At 41.4% G+C, this 14444-nt stretch overlaps 2 protein-coding genes across 5 annotated transcripts in view; one reads left to right on the forward strand and one right to left on the reverse strand.

Annotated features, from left to right (window-relative positions):
• LOC306941530 (visual system homeobox 2-like) overlaps positions 1-14444 on the reverse strand; it is a gene marked incomplete at its 5' end in the record, with an annotated part of 242961 nt that overhangs the window by 84861 nt on the left and 143656 nt on the right. The gene's annotated exons all lie outside the window — the stretch shown is intronic.
• ppp1r13bb (protein phosphatase 1, regulatory subunit 13Bb) overlaps positions 1-14444 on the forward strand; it is a 46425-nt gene that overhangs the window by 19096 nt on the left and 12885 nt on the right. For all 4 annotated transcript variants that reach the window (XR_013792006.1, XM_079525403.1, XM_079525402.1 and 1 more), the window contains exons 6-10: positions 4120-4221; positions 10278-10452; positions 10797-10996; positions 11533-11697; positions 13713-13905. Coding sequence is in view for 3 of the 4 variants with exons in the window: in XM_079525403.1 (XP_079381529.1) it covers positions 4120-4221; positions 10278-10452; positions 10797-10996; positions 11533-11697; positions 13713-13905 (835 nt within the window). In the remaining variant the exon portion in view is untranslated. The remainder of the gene's footprint in view (positions 1-4119; positions 4222-10277; positions 10453-10796; positions 10997-11532; positions 11698-13712; positions 13906-14444) is intronic.

The raw sequence follows: 14444 nt of genomic DNA on the forward strand, positions 1-14444 counted from the left end.
TACACACCTACATCGCACCGTCGATCCGACCCATATGTCTGAGTCAAAACATGTTTGGGGATCTGTTGGGAATTATATTACCCAAAACACTCACATGTGTGTCCAGTCTGTGTTTTTATTTTTTATTTTTTTGTGGCTTTCGCCTTTATTTTATATTGTTTAATGGAGGGACAGACAGTAGGCTGACAGGAAATGGGGAGAGAGATGGGGGGAAGACATGCAGTAAAGGCCGTCGGGATCGGGAGTCGAACCCGCGGCACACTGCCAGACTGGATTACCAGCCAAGGTGCCTGGACCACTGAGCCATGGCCCAGGACCCCGTCTGTGTTTTTAAACAACCAATTGGTCTATATAATATGGGCATATGGGGTTTGTTTATGGTTATGTCTGACTCAGAGTGACGTGGCTGAGGTCCTGCCTACTGTATATGGCCGTATGAGGTTTATTTATGGTCATTAAAAGGATTTCTGAATAGGCACCATGTTTTGGCAGCGGTGGCCGAACGGATTGCGGAGCGGTCTTGATACCGGAAGGTTGCCAGTTCGAATCAGCGGTCCGACACGTTAAAATTACCACCGCTGAAGTGCCCTTGAACAAGGCATTGAACCACTACAATGAAATGTTCTATGAGCAGGGTCTGGCTGGAAACAAGTTCTTGAGCTTAGCCCAGATACCCTGGGTAAATATAGTAATCATTTAATTTCATTTCATTTGCTAAATGATATGTCCCTTCATTCCATAAAAAAAAATATATATATCACTGCTGCGGATGACTCACCAAAAGTCACACCCTGATGTATTCATTAGACTCATTGCAGCATGACATTTACTGTAGTAGAGAATGAGCTGAAAACGTCACTGCTGTTGGATGTGCCAATATAGATTGCATTTGAGAGAGCTACAGTGGGGGAACCTTCTAATATTGTATCATTGTCTTCCTTTGGTCCAGCTAGCACCTGCCTTAAATGGTTTGTGGATGTGTGCAACTACTATTATGACATTAATAAAATAACAGTCATAATCATAATACTAAAGGGTAAAAGATAATATGAGAATCCATGAAACATAAGTGCATAACAACAACACTAATCAGGTAGTAAAGGCAAGTCTATAAAAGTGTGAGAGTGAGTGTTTTGTGTAGAGAACACTGTGCTGTAACATATTTTGTAAAGACCGCCATAACATTGTCCAACTCCAAACTGTCTCCACCACTCTTCTTCTTTCTCTTTTTCTCTATCCCTTGTTTCGGTCTAGTGTTTCTCACAGTTGCAACTGTGGACCTCAGGAATATCCTAATTATATTGGGGTATACTATATAATCATGTATTGTAATAATGTAGAAAAACTAGAAACCTGGATTCTGCATATAAATATGTTTTTTAGAGTCTGTATTTGCTGTGCCATGGTTATTTTAGTGCGTATTGTACCGTGGGAATCCAATTATGTTTGTTGATCCTTTGCAACCCAGCAGTCTCCTTTACGCCCGATGTGGTATGAAGCCTGTGTCATGTGTGCAAACAGAGATGGGACTTGCCTTGCCCTCACAGGCTTGACTCCTCTACTCAGTAATTGAGTAATCATAATATTCTGAAAAATAATACATGCCGCTTTACAGAAACTGAATAAAAACAACCATATTTATACATTAATGTCATAATAGTAATAATATCAGGAGCCTGGCTGTGGAAGGAGAAACTGCATCTAGTGTACTTTATCTATAGTCTTTGCCTTGTTGAACCTGTAAAAAACATTTTAAATCGCTTCTACAAAAAACGATTTATTTATTTTTAAATAGTTTTCTGTTTTATTCTTGGAAAGCTTGTATTAAACATTTGTATTGGTTGCTTTGTTTACAACTATTGTCTGTTAAAGGCTACACTGCACTCCATATTGCGGTATGTTGAAATATGCTTTTTAAATCCAATTCAGTTCCTCAATCTGCCTTGTGTATCCGTGATGTATTGACCCACATTCTGGAAAGGCTTTAGCGTTGGATTTCTTTTATTCTTTTATGGCCCATAATAGCTTAAATAGTTTAAAAAAAAACGATATCCTGTATTCTCCCCCAACTGCTTGCCTGGCATTTGTGCTCTAGCCATGGGCTTTAAAATGGTAATATTCATGTGGCTGTTAATACTGTATCATAGATTGGCGTAAGATTCTTTAACACAGATGAAAGGTGGCATATACTGTAATGCCTTGGCTTCTATCATCTACTAGGTTATATCAGACCTCTTGGCTGGAGGCGGACATGGTTGTATCCTTTTGGAAGTGTGTTATCTTAGTCACCACAGAGGCCATGCCCTGCTTTGGAATATTACTATACAAGTTAGTTGTATTAAAGCTACAATCTGGGACTTATTATAATGACTTATAGTGACTTTGTACTCGTGTCATACGATGGTGTTGCTTGCGGGGAAACAAATGCTGATCTAAAACCTCACAACACATGATTCGTGCTGCAAGTAACACCGTTGTATGACGGGAGTATAAATCAGGCTTTAGTATTTGAAACACGATATGATCATTTATTATTCCAGTGGTCTATCCTCAGAAAAGAGGGAGCGATATGGGCTTTACGTTGAACCCACAGTAATAGAAATTCCATACCGTCCCAAATCATATTTGCAATTACCTCTCTCTGTCGGCACAAGAACATAGAATTATAAATCTATAAAAGTAATACAAGTATAGGTCCACCCGAGTATTGAGGTTCGTGACATCTTTTTTTATGTTCTTTTTTTAATGGCACGCTATTTATTGCAGTGTCTCCATCTGTCATTGTGCCATGTCGATTCAGAATGAGAAAAGAATTTAATCTTGCTCTGAAACACAAAAGCCTTTAACAGCTGCAGTACTTATCAGACATTTGATGAGACTGAAGGTCTGTTAGACACATTCTTGTAGTCACTGTAGATCTCAGATGAGACTGATATACATGCTTACTGAATAATGAATACAAATACTATCCATTGCTCACAGCCACGGCGACTGCTTTATTCCAGTGCTTTTGCATGCTTATTGCTTACCATTATGTTACCTCCTTTTTAGCCGTGCTTGCTTTAACAAATCAAGTTTTATGGAGGTCTTTCACAGCTGTGGAGATTTTAACATGATTTCTCTCATTTACTTCAGAGTACTTTCTGAACTGTCCGTGCTACTAGCCCACCAATGAGACATTGTGCCATCTTATAATAATGAGCGTTGGTAAGAGACAAATATACGCTGCAGTCTCTGACTCAGTTGACATTAGTGGTGTGAGGCAGTAATTTAGAATGTAGTGAACCTTTTTAAATGAAGGTCATTATAGAGCTGGTGTAGTCGTGCCGCGCTTAATGATCCTATACTCACCGTCTTAATTATGCGTTTATTACATTTTCTAATCCAAAAGTCAAAAGTCAAATTGAATGTTGGAATACTATAATACACTTCTAAACTTTTTTTTCAGCAAAAATTGAATTAATTTAATTGGTTTAAAGAAAAACCTTCTCTGCTGCTGTTTCGTTTACAGTAAAATTGTCTCACAGTCCCAAGGTGTTAATAGTTTTGTAGAATCTACTGATTTACCACCATTCAGAATGAGATGAAAAGCAGGCATTTTATGTTGAAAATAAATAAGCATGTCTTTGACTCTTTGGTTTTATTAATGCTATATTTCACAGCTCAGTGTTTTAACCACTTTTAGTCTGACCTTACGTGGTCATGTCATAGGAATATTTCAAATACTTTTTAATAAAATAGTGAAAATAGATAAATGGTGCATTTATATAGCGCCTTTATCCAAGGCGCTTTACATAGATTGTGCACTACATTCACCCATTCACACACGCATTCATACGCTGATGGCGGAGGGCACCAACCTGCACATCGGGAGCAATTAGGGGTTCAGAGTCTTGCTCAAGGACACTTCGACTTTACCCCTGAGCCGCCTCTGAGCCATAACCAGAGGCGGCTCTGGTCTACAAGCATGCAATGCACTGAGCTTTTGATTGGCTAATTTATCATACTACAAAGTACACGTATTACACACAGTACACAGGCTTAATGGGTCATGTCTCACTCACCTCGCAATGCACTCTGCTGATCTGTGTCTTTACCAGTTCTCTTGTGTTTGTTTAGGTGGCGAATCCACGTGTGGAGCTTACTCTTTCAGAGCTGCAGGAAATGGCTACAAGGCAGCAGCAGCAAATAGAGGCCCAGCAGCAGATGCTTGTTGCAAAGGTAAGATCCTTTTATCACTCCTTTGTTTGGCAGTCTGAATTTATCCGCAGTGTGCCAATGGCCTTCTTTCATATGGCACTTTATCGGAATAAGCTGCCTAGTCTTAACACTTTAATTGCCCGGAGTTATTTAAACCATTACATTATAGCGACCATTCGATTTATAAACACGGACCCCTTTTCCGGACGGACCGGAAGTTGTTGTTGATGTGTGTGTAGCAGCTAACAATAGCCACACCACTCTAGAGTCGATCGACAACAACGGGAGACAAGAATAAATCTATTGCGACTAGCGACTGGACCACAGAGCGCCGTCTAACACGTTTTCATCAGCTAAACAGGGGAGGGAGTTTTTCGATGACGTCTCACTCTTGCACAACACCGAGGATTGCCCAACAGGCGCTCCCAGGCTGTGGAGCCATGCGATCCGTTCTCATATCAATAAACTTCGTCTTTTGGACAATACTTCGTCCTGGGCGCCGGGCGTTACTAATAGAAAGGACAAAGAACTTCGTCCTGGGCGATGGGAGTGTTAAGAGGGGCCCTACTGTCGTATTTGGTCATGTTCAGTCAATTTGTGACATTAACCGTGTCGATTGATGTAAAAGCATTTTGACTAAATGCAATACGTTTCTGTCCCATTCTCAACATGCCTGAACCATTTCATAGGCTGCATGCGTCTCTCACAAAAACAATGCATAAACCTCTCCTCTCATCTTTAAGACGACTAGGCTAATGACCAACCTACTAATTAAAATAATGACTGGAAACGGGGACAGCTACTTATATCACCCATGGAGTTTCTCTTTCTCAACAACACTATCATTTAGAGGTTTGGGATTGTACACTACTAGAATTTCGCGGGCCTTCGGCCCGCTCATCCTAACGCGATGCGTCGCAAATGGGAAGAAGGCAATGGCAACCCATGATGTTTTCATTGATGCATTTGCTTGGAAAGCGCAAAGTTGCCAAGCTGGCTGAGTGGCCCTGTTTGGTTTTGTGTATGTGCGTATGAAAGCGAGCATGGCAAGGCGCAGGAACAGTATACTGTACTGTACTGTACTGTAAGTCTTTGTACTGTACTGTAGTCATGTGTACTGTACTGTACTGTTCTCTGTACTGTTGTATTAGTGTTTTTTTATTATTATTATTATTACATGGATTAATATTCTGATGTACTGTACTGTACTGTTCTCTGTACTGTTGATATTATAGTTAGTAGTGTTGTGTTATTATTATTATTATTATTATTATTACATGGATTAATATTCTGATGTGAGCTTTCTTTCTGTACTGTACTGTACTCATGTGTACTGTAGTGTTCGCTGTATTGTTGATATTATTGTTGTTATTAGTGTAGTGTTGTTATGTATTATTAATATTATGATTGAAAGAGCATGGCAAGGCGCAGGAACAGTATACTGTACTGTACTGTACTCATGTGTACTGTACTGTTCTCTGTACTGTTGTTAGTGTTGTGTGCTTATTTATTGTTATTATTATTATTACATGGATTAATATTCTGATGTACTGTACTGTTCTCTGTACTGTTGATATTATAGTTATTAGTGTTGTGTTATTATGTTTTATTATTATTATTATTATTACATGGATTAATATTCTGATGTGAGCGTTCTTTCTGTACTGTACTCATGTGTACTGTACTGTTCTGTACTGTTGTTATGATTAGTGTAGTGTTGTAATTGTGTGTTATTATTATTATTATTTGCGTTTTGTGGCGTGTGTGTGTGTGTGTGTGTGTGCCATTTCAGCTGCATCGCGAGGCGATCCAAAATCCCCCCCCCCCCCCCCGCGCACGCACGCACGCACACACCACACACACACACACGTGTCTGCAGTGACACTGCGTTGTACACAGCTGTTCTATTTCATCCTTACTGACTGCCAGAGGCAGTGCTTAACACTGGACGCCAATCATCCAGTGTTAAGCAGTCATCCAGGATTCATAGAACCATAGTTACATACGTGACTTACGTTTTGTGTTGCAGCGCGTTGTTGCAGCGTGTGCGTGTAGTGTTGTTGTTGTTATCCATATATGCGCCTCGGTTCGTCCCGATTGTACCACGCCAGGTGTCGACGCGGTCGTGTTTGCATGATTGTAACTGTGTATGTAATCGCGGCGCTCTCCATCCAAGTTAGAATCAGTGTAGAACCTGTGTTGTTGTTCTTCGTCTTCTTCTACTTTTGGTTTCCGGCAGGCTGTACACTGTGTGTGTGTGTGTGTGTGTGTGTGTGTGTGTGTGTGTGTGTGTGTGTGTGTGTGTGTGTGTGTGTGTGCGCGCGCGCACGCACGTGTGTGTGTGTGCGTGTGTGTGTGTGTACCGTGTAACTTCCGGTAGTGTTTCCGGAAGTGTGAAAGGTAACACGAAACACACGTGGGTCACGTGGTGGGGTTTTGAGCCATTGGGAAGGGGTGATGTAGTGTTGCCAGGTCCACGTATTGTAAGCGAGTGGTAGTGTGTGAAAGTATAGGCTGTAGGCTGTAGGAAGTCAGGGTTTGCGGCCTTGTTTACATAGACGTGGCAACAATGTTTGACAATGTTGGCGGCGCAGCCAATGAAAAGAGTGGAATCACGGGATGCAGTGTTGCCAGGTCTGCGAATTGTAAGCGAGTTGTAAGTAGCGTGTTGAATGGCATTTTTTCTGTGCTTGTTTGCATAGACGTGGCAACAAATTAGGCGGGGGTGTCGGTGCTTGTGGCGTGTTTGTGTTTATTATTGATATTGCTGTTGTTTGTGAGTGTGGACGGGAGTCGGCTGTAGTGGCAGTGCAATGACAGTTTTTACGCGGGTGTTGTTGAGTGTGGCCGTGCGGCGCGACATGAGGAGATAGCCGTGGATCGACGCGGAGGGTAAGACTGTGTCGTGTTAGTGTGTTGTTGCAGTGTGTGTTGCAGCGTGTTGCAGCGTGTCAGTGACGTAGTAGCTGGTGACTTTATGTTCCTTTCCTGGGCTTGGGCACATGTTTTCAAATGTATAATAGATGGAAGAGTTGATATTAGTATTACAGTCATTCGTCAGGACAACTCATTTGCATTTTGCATAACCTCATGTTCATTTTCCATCAACATAATAGATGCCATGTCAAAATACAACCTTACTATTAACAGTCCCTAGTCTGTTTATTGCCTTTTTTGTGTTGTTTAAAAAGTGGGCCCACTTGGAGCCCTGCAGGCATTTGGAAAGATGGTCCAGTCATCATCTATTTTAGGAGCTGAACTGGAGCAAAGCTCAGTTGGATACACTGTGTACAAATCTGTGCACAGTGCAAATGGATAAATGAACTAGGGATGCACCGAATATTCGGCCACCAAAACTATTCGGCCGAAAATAGTGGCAATAAATGCATAATCGGGATTCGGTTTGGTTTGTTTAAGAGCCGAAACCGAATAATCAAAGAACCAGGGTTTCCTTTCCTTTCCGTTTTGACGTGATCAAAACTTGGCTTCAAGCACGGCGCGCACACATGCCTGTACAGTAGGTAGCTCTAGTACAACAAAGGTAGAGCTCTGACAGCAATGGTACAAAAGCTGGTAAAAATAAATGATAATAATAATGGTAAATAAATGATAATAATAATGGTAATCATATTCAGTATTCAGTTTTCGGCAAACTGTTTCCGTTTCGGCCAAGAATTTCCCATTCGGTGCGTCCCTAAAATGAACGCCGAGGATCTTACTGTGTTGAAGTGAGTAGAGTGACCTGAAGCTTTCCTCGGCTTCACAGATTTCAACCAGCATTTTCAATAGACATTTTAGATTTATTCTAATTGGTCACAATTTCAACTTTATGGTCACATCACCAAGTTTACAGAAATTCTTTAATTTCAAGAAAGTGGTGAAGAATAGAGAGAGAAAGAAACGAGGAAAACAAGTCCGATACAGTATGTCGCATATTCTTAGTATAGTACAAGCATTGTCAAACATAAGCTGCATGGCATTAAAATGGCAATAAAATATGGCATAAATGCTTCTTGTGCAGACCAGGGAAGGATTTACAGCAGATAAAAATAGCAGCAGATATAAAATCACAGTCTTGTGCGTGGTCAAAATAGAAGCAGCGGTACTTGGTGGATCTCTTCATAGTCTATTTCTAGACCAGTTCCACATTGTGTCTCGCAGATGTTGCTCATCTTCCCCTGTTGTTCCCAAACGGTGTGTCGAGGCACAATGGTGTATTTGTTAGTCCCGGTGTGACTTGGGATTTCAACAACAATTCATTATTATTGCAATATATACAACTGTACAAAATGTTATCAGTTATTTTTTTATTTACTATATTGGCACTGATTTCCCAATACAGAGGCAATTCAAGGAGGCTTTCAACGTGGCATATTTTGGGCATGCCATTATAAGTGAAAATTAGTAAAAGTAAAAAATATAAATAACAAGCTCAAAACGTGTTGCATCATAGATACAGGTGTTCCTCGAGATTTTGACTTGCCCATTGGTGTGCTACAAAAAGTTTGAAAACCACTGTTTCTATTCTGCACTGCTCTTACTGTTTGCCTTGACTTTTAAAAAGTGATAAACTGATCAGCTAAAGAGGACAATTTGTTTCTAATTTCCTCAATGATTCAGTTCACCTTGCCTACAATTTACTGTCTGTGTGCCCTCGTGTGGTGACATGCATTTATCACATCTGCCCAAAAAGCACATCCTCATTATTCTAAAGGACCAGCTTGAATGAAATTGACGATAATGACATTGAGTCCTCTACAGTATGCTTATAAAAAAACAAAAGAGTGCAGCTGTCCTCATGAGGGTGGGTCATCGTTCTGTTGCATTTCATCGTGTCCTTGGTAATGAGACACACGTCGCAGATTCGTTGTTGTCTTCTACAAGTCAATGAGCTACACATCAGCTTACTGATTACAGCATTACTGGTCTCTGTATTTTCAAACCCACAGTGCAGAATTTGTGTAAACTGGCAAAAGTAGATAGTAGTAGTAGAAAGCTGATATCTGCCACATGCACTGTCAAATGACTGATGACTTTTGTCCAGGAATTTACAACCTTTCTGCTCCCTGACCTTGTCTCTTTAGTTTCTTATCTTTAACCACGTATGCCATATTTTATATTTCGTTATACAATGGATACCACAATAATGACATGCTCAAAATAGATTGCCTGTTTCAAAGTGGTTAACAGACGTACAGGCAGTGTAAATCATGGAGTTAACGTCCAGACAGGTCAGCTTACCATAATTACCACTGAGGAGGCAACCTACTTATTGGAGAGCACTACATGTGTATTAAGTTAAACATTTGGTGTGCTTGTGTGTCCTGTCATGTCTTCTTTTTCAAAGTAGGTCTCAGGTATCTTGTTTCTACAGTTGTCTCTTGTGACACAATCTGGGAACCCATTCGGTGAAGGCAAAATAGTATATTTGCCGTTCTTGAGAGATTATTTGTGACACAAGTAATCTCACAGCTGCAGCCAAATGATGAAAGTAATGGAATGCTGGCTGCTAACTAATGCTAACATGTTTCATTACATCTCAACAGTGTTGATTTAGATTTTCCCCTTTTCTCCCAATTTAGTGAATTCATTATGTTGGTTTGACAACATAGCAATTCCCAAATTAATTTCTCCAGTCGCACAAGTTTCCAGTCGCTCCTTTTCACCTGACAAAACGGGAGGACAAAACGCATGTAGAGGAACACGCTATTCCACCTAGTGCCTCTCCATGCTGAACTTTTATTATTTAATAATTTTTTTGTGTTTTTATATGGTTGTTTGTACTATATATTGGGTGTTATATGTCTTATAGTGGACAACAATGGAAACAAGCTTCAGCCTTTTTAATCCACATTGTTGTGCCAGGTTAATCCGGATGCACTGCAGAGGATTCAACCCCCTAGTCTCCACAGTGGGACCTGGAAGCCCTAGCATTTATTATTCACCACAGAGTAAAATAAAATAAACCTCAATCTCAATTTCTCTCTGTCTGTTTGTCTCTCTCTCTCTCCCCCACTCATTCATCCTTCCCTCTTTTCTTCCCCTTTACATTTCTTCATCTCAAACTCTGCCTGTAGGAGCAACGTCTGCGTTACCTGAAGCAGCAGGAGCGTCGGCAGCAGCAGTCCGTTTCAGAGACTGAGAAGCTGCAGAGACTGAAGGACCGCGTTGAGAGCCAGGAAGCCAAGCTGAAGAAGATCCGAGCAATGAGGGGCCAGGTGGACTACAGCAAAGTCATCAATGGCAACTTGTGTATGTTGAGTTAAAGCCTGTCTGTCTGTCTCTGACGGTTGTCAACCAGCATGATCGTGTTTTCTACAGTCTGTGTTAAACTTGCACTATAGATGTTTGTCTATGTCCTGTGTATATAAGACTGAGAATGCTATGAGCAAAATGATTTTCATTGTATTTATACTTGTATTTATACATATGACAAATAAACCTGAACCTGAACCTGAACCTGAAAAACTAAGTTTTCGTATGTTGGCTTTTGAGAATATAGGATTGGTGAATTATTGATGATACGTGAAGCAACACCCCTTGAATTAATGAATGAATGAACTGAGCTGATTGGTTTCCCCCCTGCTCTTATCCAGCGGCAGAGATCGAGCAGGTGAGCGGCCTGTTTCAGGAGAAGCAGTCTGAGTTGCAGACGGCCGTGCTGCGTGTGGAGCAGCTCAGCCTGCAGCTGGAGGACCTACGGCGGGGGAAACTCAACGGCCTGCAGACCGCCCTGGGTGGCCAGGTCACCGGCACTGCTGCACTGGAGCTACGCAAGCTGTACCAGGAGCTGCAGGTACCCCAGTGTGGAATGCACTGACCCCTTGCCTAAAAAGAAATGCAAATCACTGGCCATCCTTTTAAAACAGGCCTGAAAATCCACCTTTCAGCAACGTAACCATAACCGCAAGCACGAGAGTAGACGCTAGTCCGACATGCGGATGAATGTCGGACTAATGCCCTGTCTGAAAAGCGTCCACCTCCCCTACTCAGCAGCTGTTATGGAAAACTAGTAATAAGTAGTCGTGAAACCCATAGTGAGCGAGTGATGCGTGTGTGTGTGTGTGTGCATGTGTTAGTGACTGGCCAAAAATATTGTTTTTTTATCAATCATTAATCATTAATCCTTAATCATTTTAATATATTATTAATTTAGACCATGAAATGCACACTTGTATTTGTAATTTGATTACTTCTTTAACATCATCAAACCATAACAAAACGTTTAATTTTAGAATATGAAACAAAGACGAACGTCTTCTGTCGATAGATAAATCGGATCATTCTATTACTTCACCCCTTATGCGCTTCATGTGCGGTGTCACCCCTCAGATCCGCAACAAGCTGAACCAGGAGCAAAACAGCAAGCTGCAACAGCAGAAGGATCTTCTCAACAAGCGCAACATGGAGGTGACGCTCATGGACAAGCGCATCAGCGAGCTGCGGGATCGCCTCTATAAGAAAAAAGCTGAGGCACGTCAAAAAGAGAACCTTCCTGTAAGGCTAGGAGCGCTCAACACACCTGCTCATAACCATTTCACTCAACACACCTGCTCATAACCATTTCACCCAACACACCTGTTCATAACCATTTCACTCAACACACCTGCTCATAACCATTTCACTCAACACACCTGCTCATAACCATTTCACTCAACACACCTGTTCATAACCATTTCACCCAACACACCTGCTCATCCCCATTTCACTAAACACACCTGCTCATCCCCCATTTCACTCAACACACCTGCTCATAACCATTTCACTAAACACACCTGCTCATAACCATTTCACTCAACACACCTGCTCATAACCATTTCACTCAACACACCTGTTCATAACCATTTCACTCAACACACCTGCTCATCCCCCATTTCACTCAACACACCTGCTCATAACCATTTCACTCAACACACCTGTTCATAACCATTTCACTCAACACACCTGCTCATAACCATTTCACTCAACACACCTGCTCATAACCATTTCACTCAACACACCTGCTCATAACCATTTCACCCAACAGACCTGCTCATCCCCAATTCACTTAAAACACCTGATCATCCCCCGTTTCACCCAACACACCTGCTCATAACCATTTCACCCAACACACCTGCTCATCCCCCATTTCACTAAACACCTGTTCATCCCCCATTTCACCCAACACACCTGTTCATCCCCCATTTCACTAAACACACCTGCTCATAACCATTTCACCCAACAGACCTGCTCATCCCCAATTCACTTAAAACACCTGATCATCCCCCGTTTCACCCAACACACCTGCTCATAACCATTTCACTAAACACACCTGCTCATAACCATTTCACTCAACACACCTGTTCATAACCATTTCACCCAACACACCTGCTCATAACCATTTCACTAAACACACCTGCTCATAACCATTTCACTCAACACACCTGTTCATAACCATTTCACTCAACACACCTGCTCATAACCATTTCACTCAACACACCTGTTCATAACCATTTCACTCAACACACCTGCTCATAACCATTTCACTAAACACACCTGTTCATCCCCCATTTCACTAAACACACCTGCTCATAACCATTTCACTCAACACACCTGTTCATAACCATTTCACTAAACACACCTGCTCATAACCATTTCACTCAACACACCTGCTCATAACCATTTCACTCAACACACCTACTCATAACCATTTCACTAAACACACCTGCTCATAACCATTTCACTCAACACACCTGCTCATAACCATTTCACTCAACACACCTATTCATAACCATTTCACTCAACACACCTGTTCATCCCCCATTTCACTAAACACACCTGCTCATAACCATTTCACTCAACACACCTGCTCATAACCATTTCACTCAACACACCTGCTCATAACCATTTCACTCAACACACCTACTCATAACCATTTCACTTAACACACCTGATCATAACCATTTCACCCAACACACCTGCTCAACACCTGCTCTTCCCCGTTTTACTCAAGACACCTGCTCATATCCATTTCACTCAACACACCTCATCTCCATTTCACTCAACACGCCTGCTCATTTAACGTTTCCTTCCACTTCCAGTGTAGATTGCTTCCTTGCTTATTGTACGTCACTCCAGTGTGTATAGTTGTTAAATGTGTGACATAATGAAGAATACATCAAAGTCAGATCACATCAGTCTATGGTCAAAGTTCATTGCTTTCATGTTGGGATGATGGATTGGATAAAGTAAGTTGATTTTAATGTGAAAATGTAATTTCACATATAAACAAATTGCATTATTTAATGTAAGCAATATAGTGATATTGTACAATACCATGGAAGTGTGGGATAATTCTTAGTAGTAGAATTATAAAACAATACACCTTGAAATAAAAAAATTGCTAATTTTTTCCATTCATGGGAAGAAAACAAAAGGGTTTCGTCTAGAAATGAATTTGCATTCATTATGACAGCCGGTTACCACTGTACATGCACGTTAACACTTTAAATGTTCACTTTCTCCATCTTTAGCTGAACAGAGTGAATGGGCCCCCGTCTCCCCAGCCAGCTGCTGGAACTCTGGGTCGCGTAGCTGCCGTTGGACCCTACATCCAAGTCCCTGTGCCGGGCCGACAGGACAGTGGCTACACCGTGCCACCTGAACCTCTCAAGCCTCAGACACTAGGTGTCAATACCCAGGCCAACCATGGCCGATCCAAATCAGGTTGGTCAAGCTCTGCTATATGTACCGTACGTCCACCCAACGTCTATACTGAGATTTGTCTCTGATTTTCAAGGGAAATTCAACAAACTGATACATTGAGTGCTGTAGTATTACTAACTTGAATCTAATGTTAAGCAGCCTAAACCACTTTATTTTTGAGAGATGTTAACAGAGTAGGTGAAATAGTGCTAAAATGCTTCTGGTACAATTTGATTCCAGGCTAGATTGTAATCCCAGACGTAGGGGGTATCATATGAGTCGTACTACTGTGATACATCGTTTTTCAGCAATCTTAGACCATAATCACATCTTGCATGAATGCCTCGTGAGTGAAATCCCCTCTGGCGTCAACTGTTCGTCTGTTTTCTGCCTATCGACTTATTTTATTCTCTGCCTCGACTTGGAACACTTAATTTCATTTTCCTCCTGCTCTAACCTCACTCTCTCTTCCTTTGTGGTGTATATTGTTATTCCTTTCCCTCTTTTCTTTTTCTCCTGTCCCGTTGTCTCTGATGTTGTCTCTCTTTGTGGCGTCTTTG

Source organism: Electrona antarctica (genome assembly GCF_951216825.1).
Source record: "Electrona antarctica genome assembly, chromosome: 17".
NCBI lineage: Eukaryota > Metazoa > Chordata > Actinopteri > Myctophiformes > Myctophidae > Electrona > Electrona antarctica.